Raw genomic sequence first — 19,381 nt, 5'->3', positions numbered from 1 at the left:
ATTACATAAAGGTTATGATAAGATAAAAAATATATTGGAGATGAGAATGAGTTTAATGACAAATGAAATAATTAAAAGAAATAAAAAATAGAATATATATATATATATATATATATATATGGGTTACTTGATTAATTGTGAATATTTTGATAATTTAAACGAGAATGAAGATATGGCGGGGACGGGTATTATGGCGGGTATATGTACATCCCCATACCCATCCCCATACCCAACTGAAAAAGTCGGGGATTCCCCATACCCATACCCATACCCAGTCAATGCGGGGATTCCCCGTCAAAACGAGGACGGGTTTATTTGTCATCTCTAATTCAGAGATTAATTTTCTAATTAGTGGAGAAAATTTTTTTAGTTATTAAAATTTTGGTAATTAATATTATTAATGATCAATTTAAATATCATTTCATAATAAAAATGATTTTACTTATCAACTTAAAAATCAATTATATTTTTTATTTATAATAGAAACTATTTTAGTCACCAATAAATTTTAGTTTATAAATTGATATCTGAATTGGTTACTATAATAACTAATTATTTTTAGTCACTAAAATTAGTCATTATAAATTGTTTTGTATTGATTTTTTATCTTCACCCTAATAATATATTGATGTTACTATTTTATTTTTTCTTTTCATTAGAAAAATATAATTCTTAAAGACATTTTTTTTTTGGATAAATTTGATATAAGAAAGAATTAGTAAAACATATTATTTTTTTTTATATGTTTTATCTTCTGTTTATCCAAAACAGGTGAGAAGAAGTTGACTCAATGATTAATGGTAGATTAAAACAGTTGACACATTTCATTTGGAAATGGATCAGTGAATCGACCTATCAATGAGAACAAGAAGAAAGTTTGAGTTCTTATTTAATAAAATAACTTAAATTGATGAATGTAAATGAATTATTTTATATTGATAAATTAATTTAAAGTCGTTTCGAGGATAAATTTTCAATTAATATTAAAGAAATTGAGTTATAAAATAAATTACTTTTAATTTTTGAAATACACCAAAAACTAAAACCAATACATAATGAAAGCTTGAACTTATATATCAAATAACATTACATACTTTCTTTTAATTAAATAGTGGTTGACAGGTCAACCTTCTCCAATTTGTCCATGATATACTCAATTGACAGATAGACTAGTTAAAATCAAACATATTTTGTCATTCTTATATTCCATAAAGAAATGTGAATTTTCATAAAAAAGAAAAAAAAACTCAAAGGAAATTATATGATGTCCCAAAATACGCAAAATACATAAAAAAAATCAGAAAAGAATTTATATGTATTCTATACGTAAGAAAAATTATGAGTATTCAAAGAGGAGGAGATAAATTTGGTGAACCACACGATGCAGAGAGACATTCTCAAAAGGAGGGAAGAAAAAGTCAATTTCAGTAAGAAACATAAATGGTTACCGCTATTGAAATGATAAGAAGGGGTCTTAGTTATTGTGTTTGATAGAGAAATTTAAAAAATTTATGAAATTAAAATTGTGAAATTGTCAATAATCTGTTGTTTTTTTATTAATGAATTAATTAATTATTTTTTTTAAGAAGCAAAACTTGAATTTCATTAAGAAGTTTATTACCGCATGGGGGTAAATAACCAAACTAAAATACAAAAGATCATCTGGAGATTCATTCAATTTTTCATGAAATAATTTATTCATCCAACTATCAATTTGTGTGGGTAGAACATATCGACTGAAGCAACGCAAATAATCAAATAATTATTTTCGGTGACATTATATTTAGTCTATTATGGAAAAAAAGACTAACAAATATTTATTGAAAACGAAATTATGCATTGAATAAAAATAATATATTGCTTTTTACTGAAACTTTTAAAACATCTACAATATAGTAAGACTTAATATCTCTTATTGCCAGTAACCATATCGAACAAAGATCCCAATTTCCTACAACCTACATATGTCTTTCATTTCATGCTCGTTTAGGAATGAACTGTTAGAATGTACTTTTTATATTGTAAAAGGATCATTCCAAGATTAATGAAGGTGACTTAACAAATATGTGGAGTGAAGGAGAACACCCCTTTTGATGTGTCGTGAAGTTTGATGACTTTTATACACAGTTTGAATGTAAAGAAAGAGGAGGAAAATAGGATAAAAATACAAATTCATATAGGAACAAAAATATTCCACTAAAAATAATGAGAAATGGCGAAAACACCTCTTCAGTTTTTATTTCGTTTCTTAATATTTTTGTTTTCAAATATAAGTAAATGATGGAGAAAAAGCTTTTGGTTAAATTATCTTTTAATTAATCCACAAGCACATTTCATATAGTTCCTTTGCTCTCTCTATCACCTATCAAAACAAGTGTATCTTTTTTCTACTTTTATTTATATCATCCTATCGATACATTTGATTTAAGAGAGACAAGAAGAGAAAAATATCCTTCATTGATTTGTATGGGACTGAAAATATGAATAATGTAGTATTTAGTCTTGTAAACAATAATAGAAAAAAAGGGGGCAAATGTAATAAAATCTGACCCATGGTCCATGACTCTGATTTTTTATGATTGCTTAGAAAAATTAAACACTAAAGAAATAGTTTATTTATGAAAAAATAAATAATTTGTCGATTATATCTACAATATAGTCCGTGTTTAAACTTGGTAGTCATAGGTGTAGCACGAAATTCAGATCGTGTCTATTAGACATAGGATATACTGATAGATTCATCTAACATTAGATATCTCAAAGTCGTTATCAAAATCTTAAATCAAATCTGCATTCTTCAGCAATCACAATACAAAGTCAACTATTGTACATCATCACTTGCATCACTTTCTTGGTTAAGTCACGCTCAAAAGACGGGACTCCAAACGGTTTAATATTATACATTAAGTTCCAATTTTCAAAATTGCACTATGTATTTGCCAAGTCCAAATACTTAGACTAGATTCAGATGAAAAGCCATCAGAAAACACCAAAACACGATAATTCAGCTAAATATCTCAATGAAAAAACGCTGCTTACGTTACATTATCGAACTAAGAACCTTTTGTGAGAGGAACTAGTCAGTGAATCAAAATTAGGCAAAAAGCAGTAAACACAACATATTCAGAGGAACATACGTGATAGCAAACACAACCAAAAAAGACACGAGGAGACAACACTTCGTCATACTTGACAATGAGAAATGGCTGTTTGTATGAAGAAGAGTCAATGTCACGCATGGGTCTTACAAAGAGCCGCCTAAGTTTTAAGCACTCATAGTCAGTCACCACCATAGAGCTTTGCAAACTCCATTAATAGCCATATGCAAGTAACTGCAAAAAAATTTATATATACCTATGACATGATGTCATAATCACCTTCACATGACACATGCAGACCACGTAATGTGTTATGTAACAAAAAACCCCACAGCCATAACCGGGAATCTTGTGTTCATTGACTATTTTCATTACCGCCACTGTAGTCTTTTATCTGGCACCCGGTTCTAATTTCTGAGTAGGTTAGAGAAAAAAAAAAGTAACCTCAGACCAACGACCATCAACTAATTACTAGACTAGGAAAGATGGTGTTTAAAATGCAACGCATACTAAATAAGATTAAAATGGCGATTCTATACAGATAACCGGATCAGAAACTGCATGGCATAACTGCTTACAGGTGACGGGTTTCAACTACATAATCCCCGCACTTACATGCATGCGCCAAAAAAGGTTGAAAGATCTCCAGTCAACTCAAAATGAGACCTCACTAAGACAATTCTAGGGAATCCCAGATGGACTACTACGTACAAGTCAGGTCAAAAAACTGCTTAGTATAGATTACACCCCAAAACAGCAAACTTCTCACAGTGCTCATCTCTTGTGATGAAACCTCACCTTCAACAAGAATTGCATCTTAACCTGTACAAAAGAACGCATCCAATCATCACATGTTTTTACCAAAGAAGAAAAGGAAATATAACATCAGGCTTTATCTGTGCCCAATCCAAAAATGCTCAAACAGAGTATTATGTAAGTAGGTCACGGATCAAGTTTAACCACTGACAATGGAAAAACACAAGCTTACTACTCATGCTAATCAGCTACAGATCCTTGCTAACAGTTGTGTCCTATCTACCATAGGGATAAAAGAATCTTTAGCTTGTTGTTTATCTCAGAAACTGGAGTTTCCAATTATAAAAATTTTAGACATAATCTGTTGAGTTAATGACACCAAATTCTTGGGTCTGGCCTCGTGCTGCCATCAATTAGCTGAAGAAATAATTTTGATATTCTTTGGGGCCTGTGGTAGAGGTGGAGGCCTCAAGTTGATACACCGAGAACAAAGGTCACACCACTGATCCCTTTTTTAGGGGGAAGAGCCTTATGTTTTTGGGCTAAAGTTCAATATCCACTGGCATAATAATGTTATAGCAACCGCTCTCTTTATATCTCTATCATATCAATTTTTTATCAGTAATTTGTTTCTCCTCTTGCACACTATTTCTATCCCAATTAAAGTTAGCCATTAAACATACATCGCTATAATCATCTACAAGAAACTTCAATATAAAAATCCCCAATTTATCTGCACAAAATTGAAACTGCAAACCAATAATGACGTGATAGTAGGAATTTCCCATTCAATTATGTTACAATTTAAGCAAGTATTGCTTGCTTCGTTGGCCTTATATGACAGAAATACACCAAACTTGAAACTTACTTGGGCAGTATCATAAACAATATACTCATTGTACATGAGCTCGGAAGCCTTGACATTTGATGGCACTGGTTTGCCACAAGGAACAGTCACATCGCCTCTCCACTTTGCATATTCCGATTCTTGAGGCATTTTCTTGCCCAGTCCTTTAGTAGAGTGCTTTCCTTGGGGAGGTTTATCCATATACTGTTTCTCAGAAGACAGACAATAAGTATGAAACCAGAAGTTATTGAAAGCAACATTGTGGCTCATTTTGAATGCGAATGCACTTACAAATATTCAACCACATTTGATTCTTTGGATTAACTTATTTGGAGGAAATGGTTATTTTTTTAACTTTCCTGATTTTGTTTTTAGAATTATTACTTTAATTGAAGAAAATGCTAAATTCACAAATTAGATTAAAGCAGACTAGCCTTAGCTTTCTTGAGCTCATAGATGTTTCCAAGTGCAACTTCACTCAATAGCATTAGACCAACAGGGTTTTTCTTATCAGTGAAGCAATACTGGGCACTTTTGCTGACCAGGTCAGCAAAGTACACTCCTTTCCCAAACTGCAATACAAAATATTCAGACTTTAGTACTGCTTTGCAAAGTTAAATTAGGTATTGGTATCCAACAAAATATAAACAAAAGTTAATAAGGGAGTAATAGATGGAACCATATAGCCAGTCGCGGGGGCTTCAGGAGGGGCTATTCTGAGTCCTTGGCTAAGAATGCCCACAAAGTTTGTCAGCCTAGAACCTATATAGACAACAATTTTGTTAGAGGTGCCAATCTAAAATTTGTACGTATTTTCATCTCTGGCTGAAGGTATGCACATTAAAAAGAAATAGTCATCGGTGTGATTATAGTTCACAACTGAAAATGATCCAACCTTACAGTGATGAAAGAAATTTTAGCATAAAAGTTTCAGCTTTTGGAAGTTAGAACTCCTTTGGTCACTGGTTTTGTATTATCTTGGCATTTCTAGAGTAGTCATTATGAGAAGAATTCCTAGAGACATTTTGAGATTGGAAGCCTCATAGATTATCACGTTAAGAAATCTGTTACATGCCTTTCAAATTTTGCACTCTCTCATTGCCTCAGGAGAATATTTCACAACAAACATACAAGCAATTAGCATCACATATCCAAAGCTTACCATGCCATAGGAGCATTCTGTTTCCAAGTTTATCCCTGTAAGGAGCAAAGTTATCAAATTCACCTTCCCTTTCAAGTGAAAAAACTTCTTCCAGCTCAAGACTCCAGTCCTGTATAAATGATTACAAATATAGGGGAAACATTTACATTGTAAGAAATGAAAGAGATCACAGCAGAGACATTAATACACTAAGCACCAACTTGTATACCAAATATAATCATACCGTATGTGTAGGGGCATGAGTATTAAGGAGAAACTTTTTAATTAAACCAAAATCTTCACTATCATGAGGAAGTGGAGATATATCGCAGTGGAGCTTCTTATAACTATCATCAATTGAGTCCTCATTGTTGGCATCAAATCCAACTAATCTAGAGGCTATTTCAATGTCTTGAAGGGCTTCTAACATTTTCACCTACAACAAAAAGAAAGACCATATAGTATTCAAATTAGAACAATGGGGAATCAAATGTGCCAATCCTCATGGCCAAAAGTAATATATTTGATATTCCTTGAACATTATTGTAACAAAGAACAGACTAAATATTTCACGTGTCCAGCATTGTGGTAGGTCAAATTTCAAGACAACAAAACTTAAAAATCAGTAACTGTGTAGTATAAAGTTCCCATTACCGTATTCAAAATTCAAACAAAAATGATTTCATTTGATTTTTTAAAACGGTCAAAATTAAAATATTAACTTCCATGAGTGACGACTTCAAGTAGAAAACTAACAAAATAAGATAAATCAATCTAATTTCATGTTTCATTACAAAACCCCAAACTGAAAAAAAGTACCACCTTGGACTTAAAATCATCCTCATCCCTAATAATATGTGGATGAATAGAAGGGATCATCGTGAAGAACCGGTTGCTGGCATTAATAAGTAAGCTTTCCTTGACTGATGGATCAGGATCAGTAATTTTAAACAGATTTTGTATCTCCGTCAATGCTTCAAACCCTAGGAAGAAAAAGTAACCAACATAAAATCAAACATTTAATGCTTTGATAAAGACTATGGGATTGCTTGATGCAATCAAACAAAGGAAATAGGAAACTACCATAGCTCAGAAAAAGTAAAGTGACAACATACCCTTTTGGATATTGTTTTTGCTTAGTTTCCCAAGTGGCATTTCAGACATATTAATCTCAAACTCCATCATGGCAGATCTACAAAAATATAGACTCAGTATTGCATCATACATATTGTAATAAAATGAAGAGGTATATTTGACTATAACCTATAAGTTTCCACATTGAAGAGCATCTTAATCAATTCTATTAACGGAGGGGGTAATTTGCTGTCATTATCATTTCTTTTCTTGTTTGATACCTGTTTGTTAACACCATAATCCTGCAAGTCCAACATAACAACATTGAGTTGAATATCCACCTGACCAGCGAAAGATGATTACATAACATCAAACAAATAATTTAAATGATAAAACATGTACAATATCCAATGGGAAAAATCTTCCAGGTTGCTTCTGAATGGTCTTTTGTTCCCATGCCTCCCAAGGGTTTCCAGTCTTATCAAGGAATAATCGTTTGAATTCACAGATTGCATCAGATTTTGACATTTCCTCCAGTTTATTTCCTCCAATCTTGTCACTTCCTACTCGACCCCATTTACGAAACAAATAGCAATCTGACCCTTTATCTTCTTGGATTATCTGGCAAATGTAGTAACTTTACATGGGAAGAAAAAAAGTTAGGACAGTGATTGTGAAGACGGGTATAGGGAGATCCGTAGTTGGGAGAGGAAATATTAGCAAAACAAGAATCTTAAGAAAGGAAATGAGGCAGAAAATTCACCAAGTCAATACAAACAACTCAATACGAAAAGAGTTTTAGTATACACCAAAAAGAAGGCTCCAAGTCAAACAAAAAATTATTTTCCAGGTTAATCCAAAAGAATAAAAGCTGGTTTTGGAACATCAATACTAGGCAGTTTTTTATTTGGGACAAAACCAGTGCTGAAGTATTTAAACCATAAATAGTTTGCAAAACACAAATCTATCTGCCAATGGATAACAACTGCGCACAATACATATTTCCAGACAGACTACGTAGTATTCTACACGAATGAAAGTACAGTAAAACTATAATGAGTTGTGCCTTTTCAAAAGCTGCCGTGATGGAGGTGCTGTGAAAAGCTGCTGTTGAAACTAAGTTGGAACAGTGGGTGACAAACGTTAGGTGTTCAAAATGGTAAAATAGAGACCATAAAATTAGAAAAACTTCCAATAAGTTGTTTCTAACTAGAAAGCTTGGCATTTCAAAAGCACTGGAGGAATCACTACCAAAGTACTTTTCATCAAACACACTTCCAATTGTTCCTGTCCAAAAGCGTCAAATGCTACAATATTACCAGACTGAGCCTATATAAGACAATTGATGACAAACAAAACAGGTTTTCGTAGAAAACATTAAAATTCATTTTATACGATGTTAATGTACTAGGTAGATAACTCCTCTCAGTCAAACAAAACTAGGTTTACTTCACCATAATAAGAAATCTTAGGAATAAGATTGTGATCAGCAGATTCAAGACAGTTTTGAAATAAAATTATATTCTCAATTAATGTCCTAGCCAGGAATGTCAGTTACCTTCTGAGGAAGAACTAAATGACACATCAGCCCAACAATAGACACAGCTTGGTGATTGATGTTTTGTACCATATATAGTGTAGCAACATAAAATCTACAAGAATACTTTTAGGTTCAATTTTATTCATCAATGCATAGAAAACAAACTACTATTTCCTGGTTTGCCAACTAAACAAAATTTATACTGAATGAACAAGAAAGCTAAAGCATACTGAACCCACCTGTTAATACCAGTAGACAAATCAGACATATTCAAAGTTGTGTTATAAATGCTTTTTCCTTCCACAAGTATGTGACCAGACTCCTGTAGGCCAGAAGCCTCATGAACAGCACTTTGTCCCTTCACTTTAATGGTGACCATGCTAGAAGCCTCACCAATCATTTCAACCTTGTACATATCAAATGGAAGTCTCTTCTTTTTCTGTATGCAGTCAATTAAGTAGTCCTCTCTGACTATTGGTATTTTCATCCTCCTATATATCAAAACTCTTCCAAGTCAGTGATATTATAATTAGTCAAATAAAAAATGGTTGATATTGACAACTGGAGTCCACTGTGGGTACCTTGCCTTCCGCATCTCAGCTTCATCATTGAGCGCTCCACCAACCACCAAGCAGTTAGTATCTGCAAGTAGACAAGTTGCATGAAACATTACAAAAATTGTACGCGAGGCAGAAAATATTTTATGGAATGTTTTATTTTGGTAATTGTGTCTGCAGCGGATACCTTTCTTTACTTTTGCATGAAAGATTCCACCCATAGCCTTAATTTTGCGTTTCCATTCCTCCTGTAAAATCATGTCATAAAAGATGAGTAAGTACCATATACTGGAAAAACCAAATCAAATAGGATTGTTTCTCAGAATGTTCAAGGGGGAAAGGGAGGGGAATGGGGATGGGGGTGGGCGGACTTTATTTGTGGATGCTAAAGATAGATGTTAAAGGGAAAATAGAAGGAAGAAATACAATGGTGTCATTAGCTAATCCACAGATAGCAACTTTGATATCTTGGAAATTTCCAGCGGATGATTGATGCTGATTAGCAGTAATTTGACTTTCAGCAGATTTTCTTGGTGATGGAAGAGGCAGTATCCTAACTGGTTTCTTCCCTTTTTGAGATTTGAACCACTGTAAAGAGTAAGCAAAAACTTTAGTCATAATTTATTGGTTTTTGTTTTTATGAAAACTTTTTCTTTACAAACCTTTTTAAGGTATTGATTATGTGTTTCTTCTGGGATTTTCCACTTCCCTTCAACACGTATTGGTTCGCATGTAGAGTAAGAACATTTACTCCATTCGGAAATGTATCCAGTGCAACGGTACATTCCTCCAGAGTAACGCAGAAAGCCAGAACATATTGGGCAAAGACCAAGTGCTCCAAACATCATTCCATCAGCACTTAAATTATAAAAAATAGTAATTAGAGTTAGGGAAGTTAAACATATTTTGAAGGATAATATTTTCAGAATGCATAACAAACAAAAAAGAAAAAAACAATGAATTATCTCTCATCCAAACAATAATATATGTGCTAGACTTGCATTCATTTATCTTTTTCTTCCTTTTGATGAATAAATTATGATTTATCCATCACAAATTATATAAGAGCTCAATACCAGCGAGGATGCATATTAGGGGACACCTAACAAACAAACCTAATCCTTTATCAGTAAAACATGGACAATTATAACTTCAAAGAGAGATATATAACAAATGGAACAAGCTAAACACATCTTTAAACATTGAGGGTAAAAATCTGCATGATATTAAATTACCAGCGGTCACGTAAATCAAGTTCTGATCCTGTTGAGTCTTGACCGTTGGCTTCCAGCATTTCACGTAACTCTGTTGTTGTCACCTTCTTCTTGAGATCATCTTTCAGAGCCCAGATTTCTTTGCTCTGGATTTCCATTTTCTTCTCCAGATCACATGCTTCCCCTGTTTCATTATAATTCTTCACTGATGCTTCACTGCTCGCAGATACATCTTCCTTGGCCTTAGCAACTTTTGATTTTCGCTCACTATCAGCATCTTTCCCTCGTTTTATACCACCTTTGGAAGTGTGTGGTTGCGTGGATTCTTTACCCTTTTCAGTCTCAATGTTTGTACTACTAACACCTGAACGGAATCCAGTCAGCAAATAACTAAATAAAATGAAAATAGATTCAACCGTTATGGCAATAAAAACCAGACTTTATTAAACATATCAATCACCATACCCCCCTTGTTCATGGGATGACACTTCTTAGCGAAGTCACTGACAGCTGATTGATCAGAAGATGAGAGACTATTCCATCCAGATAACTTATCTACTTGGATTGATGGGGATAATTCCACGAGACATTTGGCATGGTGCCAAGCCAAACCTTTTGCACCTGGACCATCAGGCTTAGTAGATATACGAACCTGAATCAAAGAAGAAACAGTCAGCAAGGAGACAAATTCCACTATGATTGTGGTTTGCAAAAGATTAGAGAGAATTCTAAATTCTATTATACATCAGGATAAAAATGATATTAAAAAGGATGAGATGAATTGTTGCAAGCATGAATAATTGTGTTGCTAATATGACTTGTGCAGATTTCATGCAATCCTAAAAATGAAATTATGATTTATGAAAGTGGATTTATTTGAATACTCCCGGAACAACTTTTGGACTTTTTAACCTTTTAAGGACTTCAGAATTAAAGGAAATGCAGGAAAATTGGATAGATACATGATTTAGCGTTCAACCCAAAAGCAGTGGCTAGAATTCTGGACAGACTTAGATCCCCGATAAGCACTTCCTACCATGGCCCATCTATTTAACTAGCAAGACAAACATACAAGAGGCCAGAAGACTTTTATTTCTACAGGCATTGCAAATTTGAAGAGGAATATACTTCTTGAAAGTGCATGTGCCTAGTACGAGAGAATGAGCCTATATGCACATGTCCATGACACCACGTCACCACCCACAAAATGCAGCAAACGGGTCAGGTAGCCTTTTTGCTCCTCATTCTTCCAAAACTTCAATTACCCAAAATTTAAGAACTCTGTTGCTGTTCCTCACGCCATGAACCGGCTATCCCAAAAGCATAGCTGTTAAAGACTCGTGAATGGTTTTACAATACAACTCTCTGTAGTCAGGTTAATCAACCTGATGCTGAAAGTTCAACTTTTTATTGGAAAAATGATGACAACAAGGACTAAACTAGAGAATACTTGGCCATAAAGGCTATCGTACCTTGTCATGAACCAACAACCTCAAAATCATTTTGATCATACAACAAGATTCTCAAGAATCAAGATGAAGAATCCAATGATAAAGCATAAAAAATTCTAGTATCATGCACCAGGCTTTGTTCCAAGATTCAACACATTATGGAATAGTAACACACCAGCTAGTAAGCAAATACTAAAAGTTATAAGTTTAGCTACCAATGGAATAATGTTGGGAATCAAATTCAAACATGACATGCTAGAAGTCGGAAGTAAAAATAAAAACTATACATCCTGATAGTTTCCTCCCTTAAATTAGAAACATAGTCCAGCTATTACTAAAACCCAGGTATGTTGTTTTCCAAAGGTTAGTTTATGGTAAACAAGATAAATTAAAATAAAAAATCATTATATTATCCATCTTTAGATTATCAACATAGTTTTGCCTATGATCTCCCTTCCAGATCGCAAAATCAATCAGGTCCAATTAACGCACTCCAATAAGTTCTAATAAGTTAGTTAGCCTTTGGAACATGCCACAGAAGGAAACAATAAAACCCCACCTCTCCTTTGATAATCTTTTGACTGCAATCCCTGCAAGTAGCACGAGAAGTCTGTGAAACTTCAATACCACATTCAGTATCTTTGACAGCTTTTGAGCCTGTCTTTGTGGCAGCGCTGCTGCTGTTGTCGCCACTACCACTGCCACTCTCTATGTATTTTCGGATCTTCTGCTGATCTTCCCAACGAAGCGACTCTAAGTTTTCAACGTCCTCAACTCTACAGGTAAACAGTAGCACACGACAATATACTCTTGCAAATGTCAAACCATAAAAGAACACACATTTAGCGAAAAGAGTAGAAATATCCACATACAGTTTTATCTGATTAGCTTTCTTCAATATGCAAGCCGCATGATTCCACATCTGATTGAAAATAAAATACAGATTAAAACACCACGCTCATGCATTATAACGTTTTCTTGAAAAAACCTCGTGAAAACTTAAAGAATAAAACCCTATGGTTCATCATTACATGCAAGAAACATAAGAAATGCATGAAATGAAATACAATAGCATGCCTAACAAGTACAATAACATTGACGGAAAGTGATGTATATCGAAGGAGAAAAAGAAAGGAAGAAGAAATTACGGGCATGAGGCCATCGAACTTGGTGGATTGGACCATCTTGCCGAGACGCAGCGTTTCACTGGCAATGGGGCTCTTGCACGTCCTGCATGACGATCGCCCCGACTTCGCATATTCGGCCTTCCATGGTTTCTGATTTTGAGGGTTCGACATTCTCTTACTCTCACTCTCCCCACTCCCACTCTTCCCTCCTTTTTCTTCTTATTTATATGCATTTTCTTTTATCCTATTTATTATTATTATTTTCATTCTCAAATTGGTAGGTCAATCGCGTTGGTGGCAAAAAAAAAACAAAGATGTAATGATAATGTCAAAACTAATTAATAGTGTACCACATGCGTGCAATTCATCTCTTATGTCTCAATAATTTTAGTAATAAATTCAAAGTCTATTATGTTAGAGATGGCAAATAAACCTGTGCCCGTGGGTATCACCCGAACCCGTCCCCGTTTTGACGGGGAATCCCCGCTTTGAATGGGTATGGGTATGGGTATGGGTAATACCCGAAATTTTCAACTAGGGATGGGGATGGGGATATATATATACCCGCCCAAATACCCGTCCCCGCTTAAATTACTAAACTATTTATAATTTATTAAATAATCTAAAAAATATATATAAATAAATAATATATTTACACATAAAATATAATATATTATAATATAATATAATATAATATAATATAATATAGTATATATACATATAAATAAAATATACTTTTATATATATATATATATATATATATATATATATTTACACATATACATGTAATATAATATAATATAATATACATATAATATATATACATAATAATATAGTATAATATATATAATATATACGTATAAAACAAATTAATCATTTAACTAGTGAGATCTTTTATAAACAAATTTATAACATGACAAATTTATAAAAATTTAAAAGAAATATATATATATATATATATATATATATATATATATATAAGCATAAAATATCTGCGCATATACATATAATATATATACATAATAATATAATATATATTATTATATTTATATTATTATATAATATAATATAATATATACTTAAAATAAATATATATCTATAAAAAAATATATATATATATATATATAAACATAAGATATCCACACATATAATATATATACATAGTAATAATAATATATAATATAATATAATATAATATATATAAATAATTATATATATATATATATAAACATAAGATATCCACACATAAAATATATATATATACATAGTAATATAATATATAATATAATATAATATAATATAATATATATATATATATATAACATATTTCTCATTCTCTTTATTTTTTGTTATACACTTTGTTTACTCTCTCAATTGTCTGGTTTGTTTTTCAAGATTTAATTTTGAAGGTAATTTTTCTTCTTCTTATTACATAATTTTTACTCTCTGTACATGGTTATGTTCAAATAGGTGTTCCTCAATTTCATTCTATGAAATAAATTTTAGGTTACACATTTGATTATCTTTATTTATTTATTTATTTTCATGAAAATGTTTGACTCTTATTTTGTAGCTCTTCTTTTTGTTACTTTGGTTATACACTTTTTTACTCTCTTTTAATTGTTTGGCTTGTTCTTTAAGGTTTAAGCAGATCTTCAAGGTACTTTTCCTTTTATCATAATCTTAATTATACATTTTTTTTTTCCGTTATGTTATGTTCAAATGCATATTCTCAAATTTGGGTCACACATTTAATTATCTTTACTCCTTTATGATAATTTTATTTATTATTTATTTTTTGTTTCATGATAATGTTTAATTATTTACTATAGAGGCTTTGATGTGTACAAGAAGTTGGATATGGAACTCAAACCATCTAGGTAAGTTACTCAAATTTATTAATATTTTTTGTTAGTATTTTTTGTGAATTCTCATCTAATATTCTACATTTGGTGTTTGTAGGTGTTAAAAAATTAAAAGAAAAAGATGTTCTCATGAGTGAAAATGAATCTGATGAAGAAGGTACATTATATTCTAGTAATTAAAATTTTCAATTTCAATTATTATATCATATCTAATTTTTCATTTTTTTCTATGTGTAGGTGGATCGAATGCAAATGAAACCACTGATCATTTGTAAAATTAATAAATATTTTGGTTATTATAAAATTTTAGTAATGTGTAATTTTTTAGCTTTTATATAATTATTTGAATTTTATTTAGTTGTTATTTGATACTTTAATTTGAGATTTATACTATTATAATATTTTTCTTAATATTTGACATCATGAAAATCAAAAAGAGTATGTTATTTTAATATTGAATATTTTGATAGTATCATGATTCCGTTGGTGTGATTTTTAAATTTTTTTTATAAAAAATATTTAATTGATATATGGAACAATAAAAAAATGGGTATGGGTATGGGTATAAGAAAATACCCGTTACCCGGTGGGGATGGGGATGAGTCAAAAGTTGTATACCCGTTGGGTTTGGGGATGGGGATGAATTTTTATTATGGGGATGGGGATGGGATCATGATACCCGTACCCGCCCCGCCCCGTTGCCATCCCTAATTGTTGTTATACATTATATAAAGCTAAGGGAAAAAATTGGAATGTGTTAACAAGTTTTTTTCGGAAACAATTTTTTATCGAAATATTTCTTAATTTATTAGGATACTCGATAATTTATTGTCTACAGTGCTAATTAAAAGGAAACTTACGAAGTAACATTGATTCCTTTCCTTTCAAGAGAAAAATGTTGTTGATGATGAGTGTCTTTTTTTTTACTTTTGGGATCCCACGTGGTGTTTGTCTCAAATGTAGTAATGAACAAAGTTAGATTCAGGTCAACCTTTCCATGCTTCTTTTTAGCCGTCTTTTTCCTTTTTTTATTTGTTTGAAGAGAAAGTGGAGAAATAATTACTTCAAACATAAATTTTCAACTTCTCCCTTCTCCTTTTTCTATTTGATTTAAATACAAATTTCTGTATAGTTTTCTCTAATGATTGGTAATTGTTAGTTCTTAAGTGGGTATTCACCAAAGTCCCACATCGAGTAATATGAAGAAGAGAGCAACAGAAAAATACTATAAAATTAAAGAGTTAGTTTAAGAGTTGTCACCACAACTCTCTTGGGTGTATGAGGGGCTTGGATAGTTGTGTCATTTGAAAGTTTGCAATTTTTGCTAGAAAAATTGCACTATGAAGGGTTTGCAATACTATGAAAGGTTTGCAGTTTTGGTCCATAAAAATTGTATGAAGGTTTGCAATTTTTGCCAAAAAATTTGCACTTGGGTATCAGAGCTGAGGTGAGATGCTTTTGAAGGGAGTGGAGTTCATGTGTGGTGAGATGCTCCCAGCGATGTTTGATAATGTTGGATCTGCATGGCGAGTGTGGAGCTCGAAATGTCCAATGGTGGTGTTTTGCATGACTCACGCGATGCTTCATCAACAGTGTTGCGTCGTTGTGTTGTGGTCGTGTCGTGGCTTGACCAAGGTGGCGTTATGATGGATTCCCTTTGAGTATCAGTGAATTATTAGTGACAATGATGTAAAAGTTGTCGACAACGAGTCTGATGTGCAAAGCGGTGAGGGCCGTTGATGGGAAAGATTGTCATCATCAGTGAGTCTGTGCATATCACCAGTCACAAGAGTGGTTCAAGCATATCTGTTGGATCTCTAGTGGCAAGAGTGGTTCAAGCATATATGTTGGTGGTGTGTCAAATGTTTGTTTCATAGCATGTGAGACTTTTGGTGAAGGGATGATATGTTGGTTCTCAAGTGGATATTCACCAAAGTCCCACATCGAGTAATATGAAGAAGAGAGCAACAGAAAAATACTATAAAAGTAAAGAGTTGAAAAATACTATAAAAGTAAAGAGTTGGTTTTAGAGTTGTCACCACAACTCAATAAGTTTCTTGGGTGTATGAGGGGCTTGGATAGTTATGTGTCATTTAAAAGTTTGCAATTTTTGCTAGAAAAATTGCACTATTTGTGTCAGAAAAATTGTATGAAAGTTTGCAATTTTTGTCAGAAAAATTGCACTTGGGTGATAATATACTTCTTGTTGAGTGGTTGTAGATGTAGGCCTTGAGGTGCCGAACCACGTTAAATTTCCTGTGTGCTTTTATTTATTTTTCTACTCTTATTTGTGGGTGTGCTTCCGCTTAAAGAGATGACATTATTATTTTTAGTGCGTGATTTCCCAACAGTAATTACCATCTTAGTTTACTATCGCTCATGGGCAACTCATCTTGTTTTGTGGACAAGAAGTATGCATAAAAATAAAATGAAAGTCACCTACACTCTCAAAACCATGAGGTGCAGAAGCTTCAAGAACTACAGTATTAGCCGTTGGTAACTTCCCCATTGGCATAATACTAAGGGCAATCATCTACTCATACTAATTTTAACACTAAGAAGGTAGATTAAACAGGAACTTTTGTCGCATTAAACAATTTCAGGATGTTGAGACCCAACAAACTCTGAAGAATCCCAAAGTCTCCACTGTTTTACAATGCACATGTAAGAATACGAAATTTGGTGTACTTCTCTGCAATGACTAATCATAAAAAGGCCTTTTCTCTCATTTCTCTACTAAGAATTCCAAGTATGACTGATATCTGGGCTTGTGAATGCAAGTGTATCATTGGAACTAAATACACGTAACTTATTCCTAACTTCAATTGAGGAGAAGCCAAGACACTTATTAAGCCCCTCTTCAGCCACTGTCATCTTTCCTATCCCATCGATGTACATGTTTGCCAGTGAAGCTTGGCAGGAGAAATCATCATTAGGCTCTACAAGTGAAAGCCTCTTCGCTATTTCTTCAGCAAGTTCAACTCGTTTATGGAATCTACATGCACTTAACAAAGTTCCCCAAGCATTAAGACCAGGTTTTATGGGCATGTCTGATAGAAAGGATAATGCTGCATCAAATTGACCAGCTTTAGCCAAGATACCTACCATGCAGGCATAGTGTTGCTCAGTTGGAGAAATGCCATTATCTTTCATAGAATTAAAGATCCTCAACCCCTCCTGAACCATTCCAGAGTGACCGCAAGCTGATAGAACTGAAGTAAATGTAACAGAGTTGGGCACCTGTTTTCCGAATACAATACACTCATTTTGTGTCATTTGATAAAAAGTAGAAAGGGCTTCCAAATACAGGCCATGCATTGCGTATCCATTTATCATTGCAGTCCAAGAGACTACATTTTTTACCGGCATCATACAGAAGATTTTGTAAGCAGTTCTGACACAACCGCATTTTGAATACATGTCCAAAAGAGAGGTATAATTCACCACATCTAATTCAACCATGTTTCTAATCACAAATCCGTGCACACTTTTTCCTTGTTTCAAAGACCCCACACCAGAGCAAGCTAGGATCACGCCTGACAAAGTAACCGGATTTGGGGCGGTTGAATTTTCCAGCATCCTTTTGAACACGGACAAAGCTTCACAAAATTTCCCTTTTTTGGCACATCCATTGATTAAAGCACTCCATAGAACCACATCCCAGCGATCATGAGCTTTTTCAAACAACAAAAATGCATAACGAGTAAAGCCACATTTCATATACATATCTATGACCGATGTCAGCAAGCAGGCATTCACCAAAAGATTGTTCTTTATGCATACACCATGAGATGCTTTCCCTTCTCTCCCAGCCAAGACGTTTGCACAGGCTCGAACTAAGCCTTCCATTGTGAAAACATCGCATCGGAAATCAAAATAGTTAGTCATATTAGAGAGTAGCTCAAAAACGCGGGGTTCTTGCGAAGATTTCAAATACCCCTTTATCATAAAACCCCACATAACGGAGCTTCTGTAAGAATATCGTTCAAACAGCTTGTGGGCATCGTTCAGAGAACCCAACTCAGCATACATGTTCAAAAGTGCTGGCACGATAAACAGGTCTCCTTCCAACCCAGATTTGATGGCCAAACAATGAAGCAATCTCCCATTATGAAAAAACATCAACCTCTGACTCGCTTTAATGGCAAACACCAAGTTGAAGCTATCAACTGCATTGCCGTCACTTCGCAAGTCTCGGAAAAGCTTCAAAACATAATCATAGAGACAGCCTTTTGAGTAACCGGCGATGATGGTGTTCCAAGAGTGAGGATTCTTTGCAGTGATCTGATCAAAGGCTTTTGTTGCAAGTGGAAGAGAACCCGATTGGACATAAGCATTGGTGATGTTGGAACCATAGAAAACCTCCCTGTAGAGCCCGTTGATGATGACCTGAGCGTGAAGTTGCTGAGCCAAAGAGAGAAACTTGGCGCAAGAGAAAAGGGCATTAAAGGTGTTGAAAGGGTAGCGTGATAAAATGAGGGGTGCACTACTCATGATAATTTGGTAATAATAATGTAAGAATGATGCAGAACGACAGAGGCGTGGAGTCCTGTGCACTAACAGCTTCGGATGATAATAAAATTAAACCGATACCCGTAATCGCGTTTCCGTCAACCTTAAAGGGCACATTCATTGTTTGTTTTATTTATCCTAATCTTTTGTTGTTAAAAAGCATTTGCATCAATTTGATGCTCGCGAGAGTAGGAAACAT

At 33.5% G+C, this 19,381-nt stretch overlaps 2 protein-coding genes across 2 annotated transcripts; both read right to left on the bottom strand.

Moving 5' to 3' along the window:
* Positions 1 to 3,584: 3,584 nt before the first annotated feature.
* On the bottom strand, positions 3,585 to 13,016 carry PARP1 (poly(ADP-ribose) polymerase 2). The gene is made up of 20 exons (XM_028084952.2): positions 12,827 to 13,016; positions 12,551 to 12,600; positions 12,238 to 12,454; positions 10,693 to 10,879; positions 10,249 to 10,591; positions 9,676 to 9,871; positions 9,440 to 9,601; positions 9,201 to 9,261; positions 9,038 to 9,098; positions 8,696 to 8,947; positions 7,319 to 7,553; positions 7,106 to 7,218; positions 6,958 to 7,034; positions 6,665 to 6,825; positions 6,087 to 6,278; positions 5,864 to 5,972; positions 5,381 to 5,463; positions 5,136 to 5,273; positions 4,723 to 4,905; positions 3,585 to 3,920 (listed from the first exon to the last, which is right to left on the bottom strand). Exons 1-20 carry the CDS (start codon positions 12,974 to 12,976, stop codon positions 3,873 to 3,875), a joined length of 3,018 nt encoding a protein of 1,005 aa, XP_027940753.1. The 5' UTR covers positions 12,977 to 13,016; the 3' UTR covers positions 3,585 to 3,872.
* A 4,062-nt stretch (positions 13,017 to 17,078) lies between these two features.
* Positions 17,079 to 19,367, bottom strand: LOC114190804 (pentatricopeptide repeat-containing protein At1g06140, mitochondrial). The gene is given in 2 exon segments (XM_028079853.2): positions 17,079 to 17,412; positions 17,414 to 19,367. Coding segments are annotated over 2 exon segments (1,788 nt in total). The 5' UTR covers positions 19,165 to 19,367; the 3' UTR covers positions 17,079 to 17,375.
* Between the last annotated feature and the right edge of the window lie 14 nt (positions 19,368 to 19,381).

Source organism: Vigna unguiculata, chromosome 1, assembly GCF_037176805.1.
Source record: "Vigna unguiculata cultivar grain cowpea cultivar isolate G323 ecotype 2 chromosome 1, ASM3717680v1, whole genome shotgun sequence".
NCBI classification, from domain to species: Eukaryota; Viridiplantae; Streptophyta; class Magnoliopsida; order Fabales; family Fabaceae; genus Vigna; species Vigna unguiculata.
This window is presented reverse-complemented; position numbering and strand designations above follow the sequence as displayed.

Bases quoted from the DNA above. Each gene is read 5' to 3' on its own strand.
- PARP1 (XM_028084952.2), bottom strand. From the start codon at position 12,976: ATGTCGAACCCTCAAAATCAGAAACCATGGAAGGCCGAATATGCGAAG. The intron at 6,826-6,957 runs GTATGTTGTCAC...TTTTCTTCCTAG, and splicing joins CAAAAACAATATCCAAAAGG to GGTTTGAAGCATTGACGGAG. The intron at 6,279-6,664 runs GTGGTACTTTTT...TTTTTGTTGTAG, and splicing joins AGGATGATTTTAAGTCCAAG to GTGAAAATGTTAGAAGCCCT.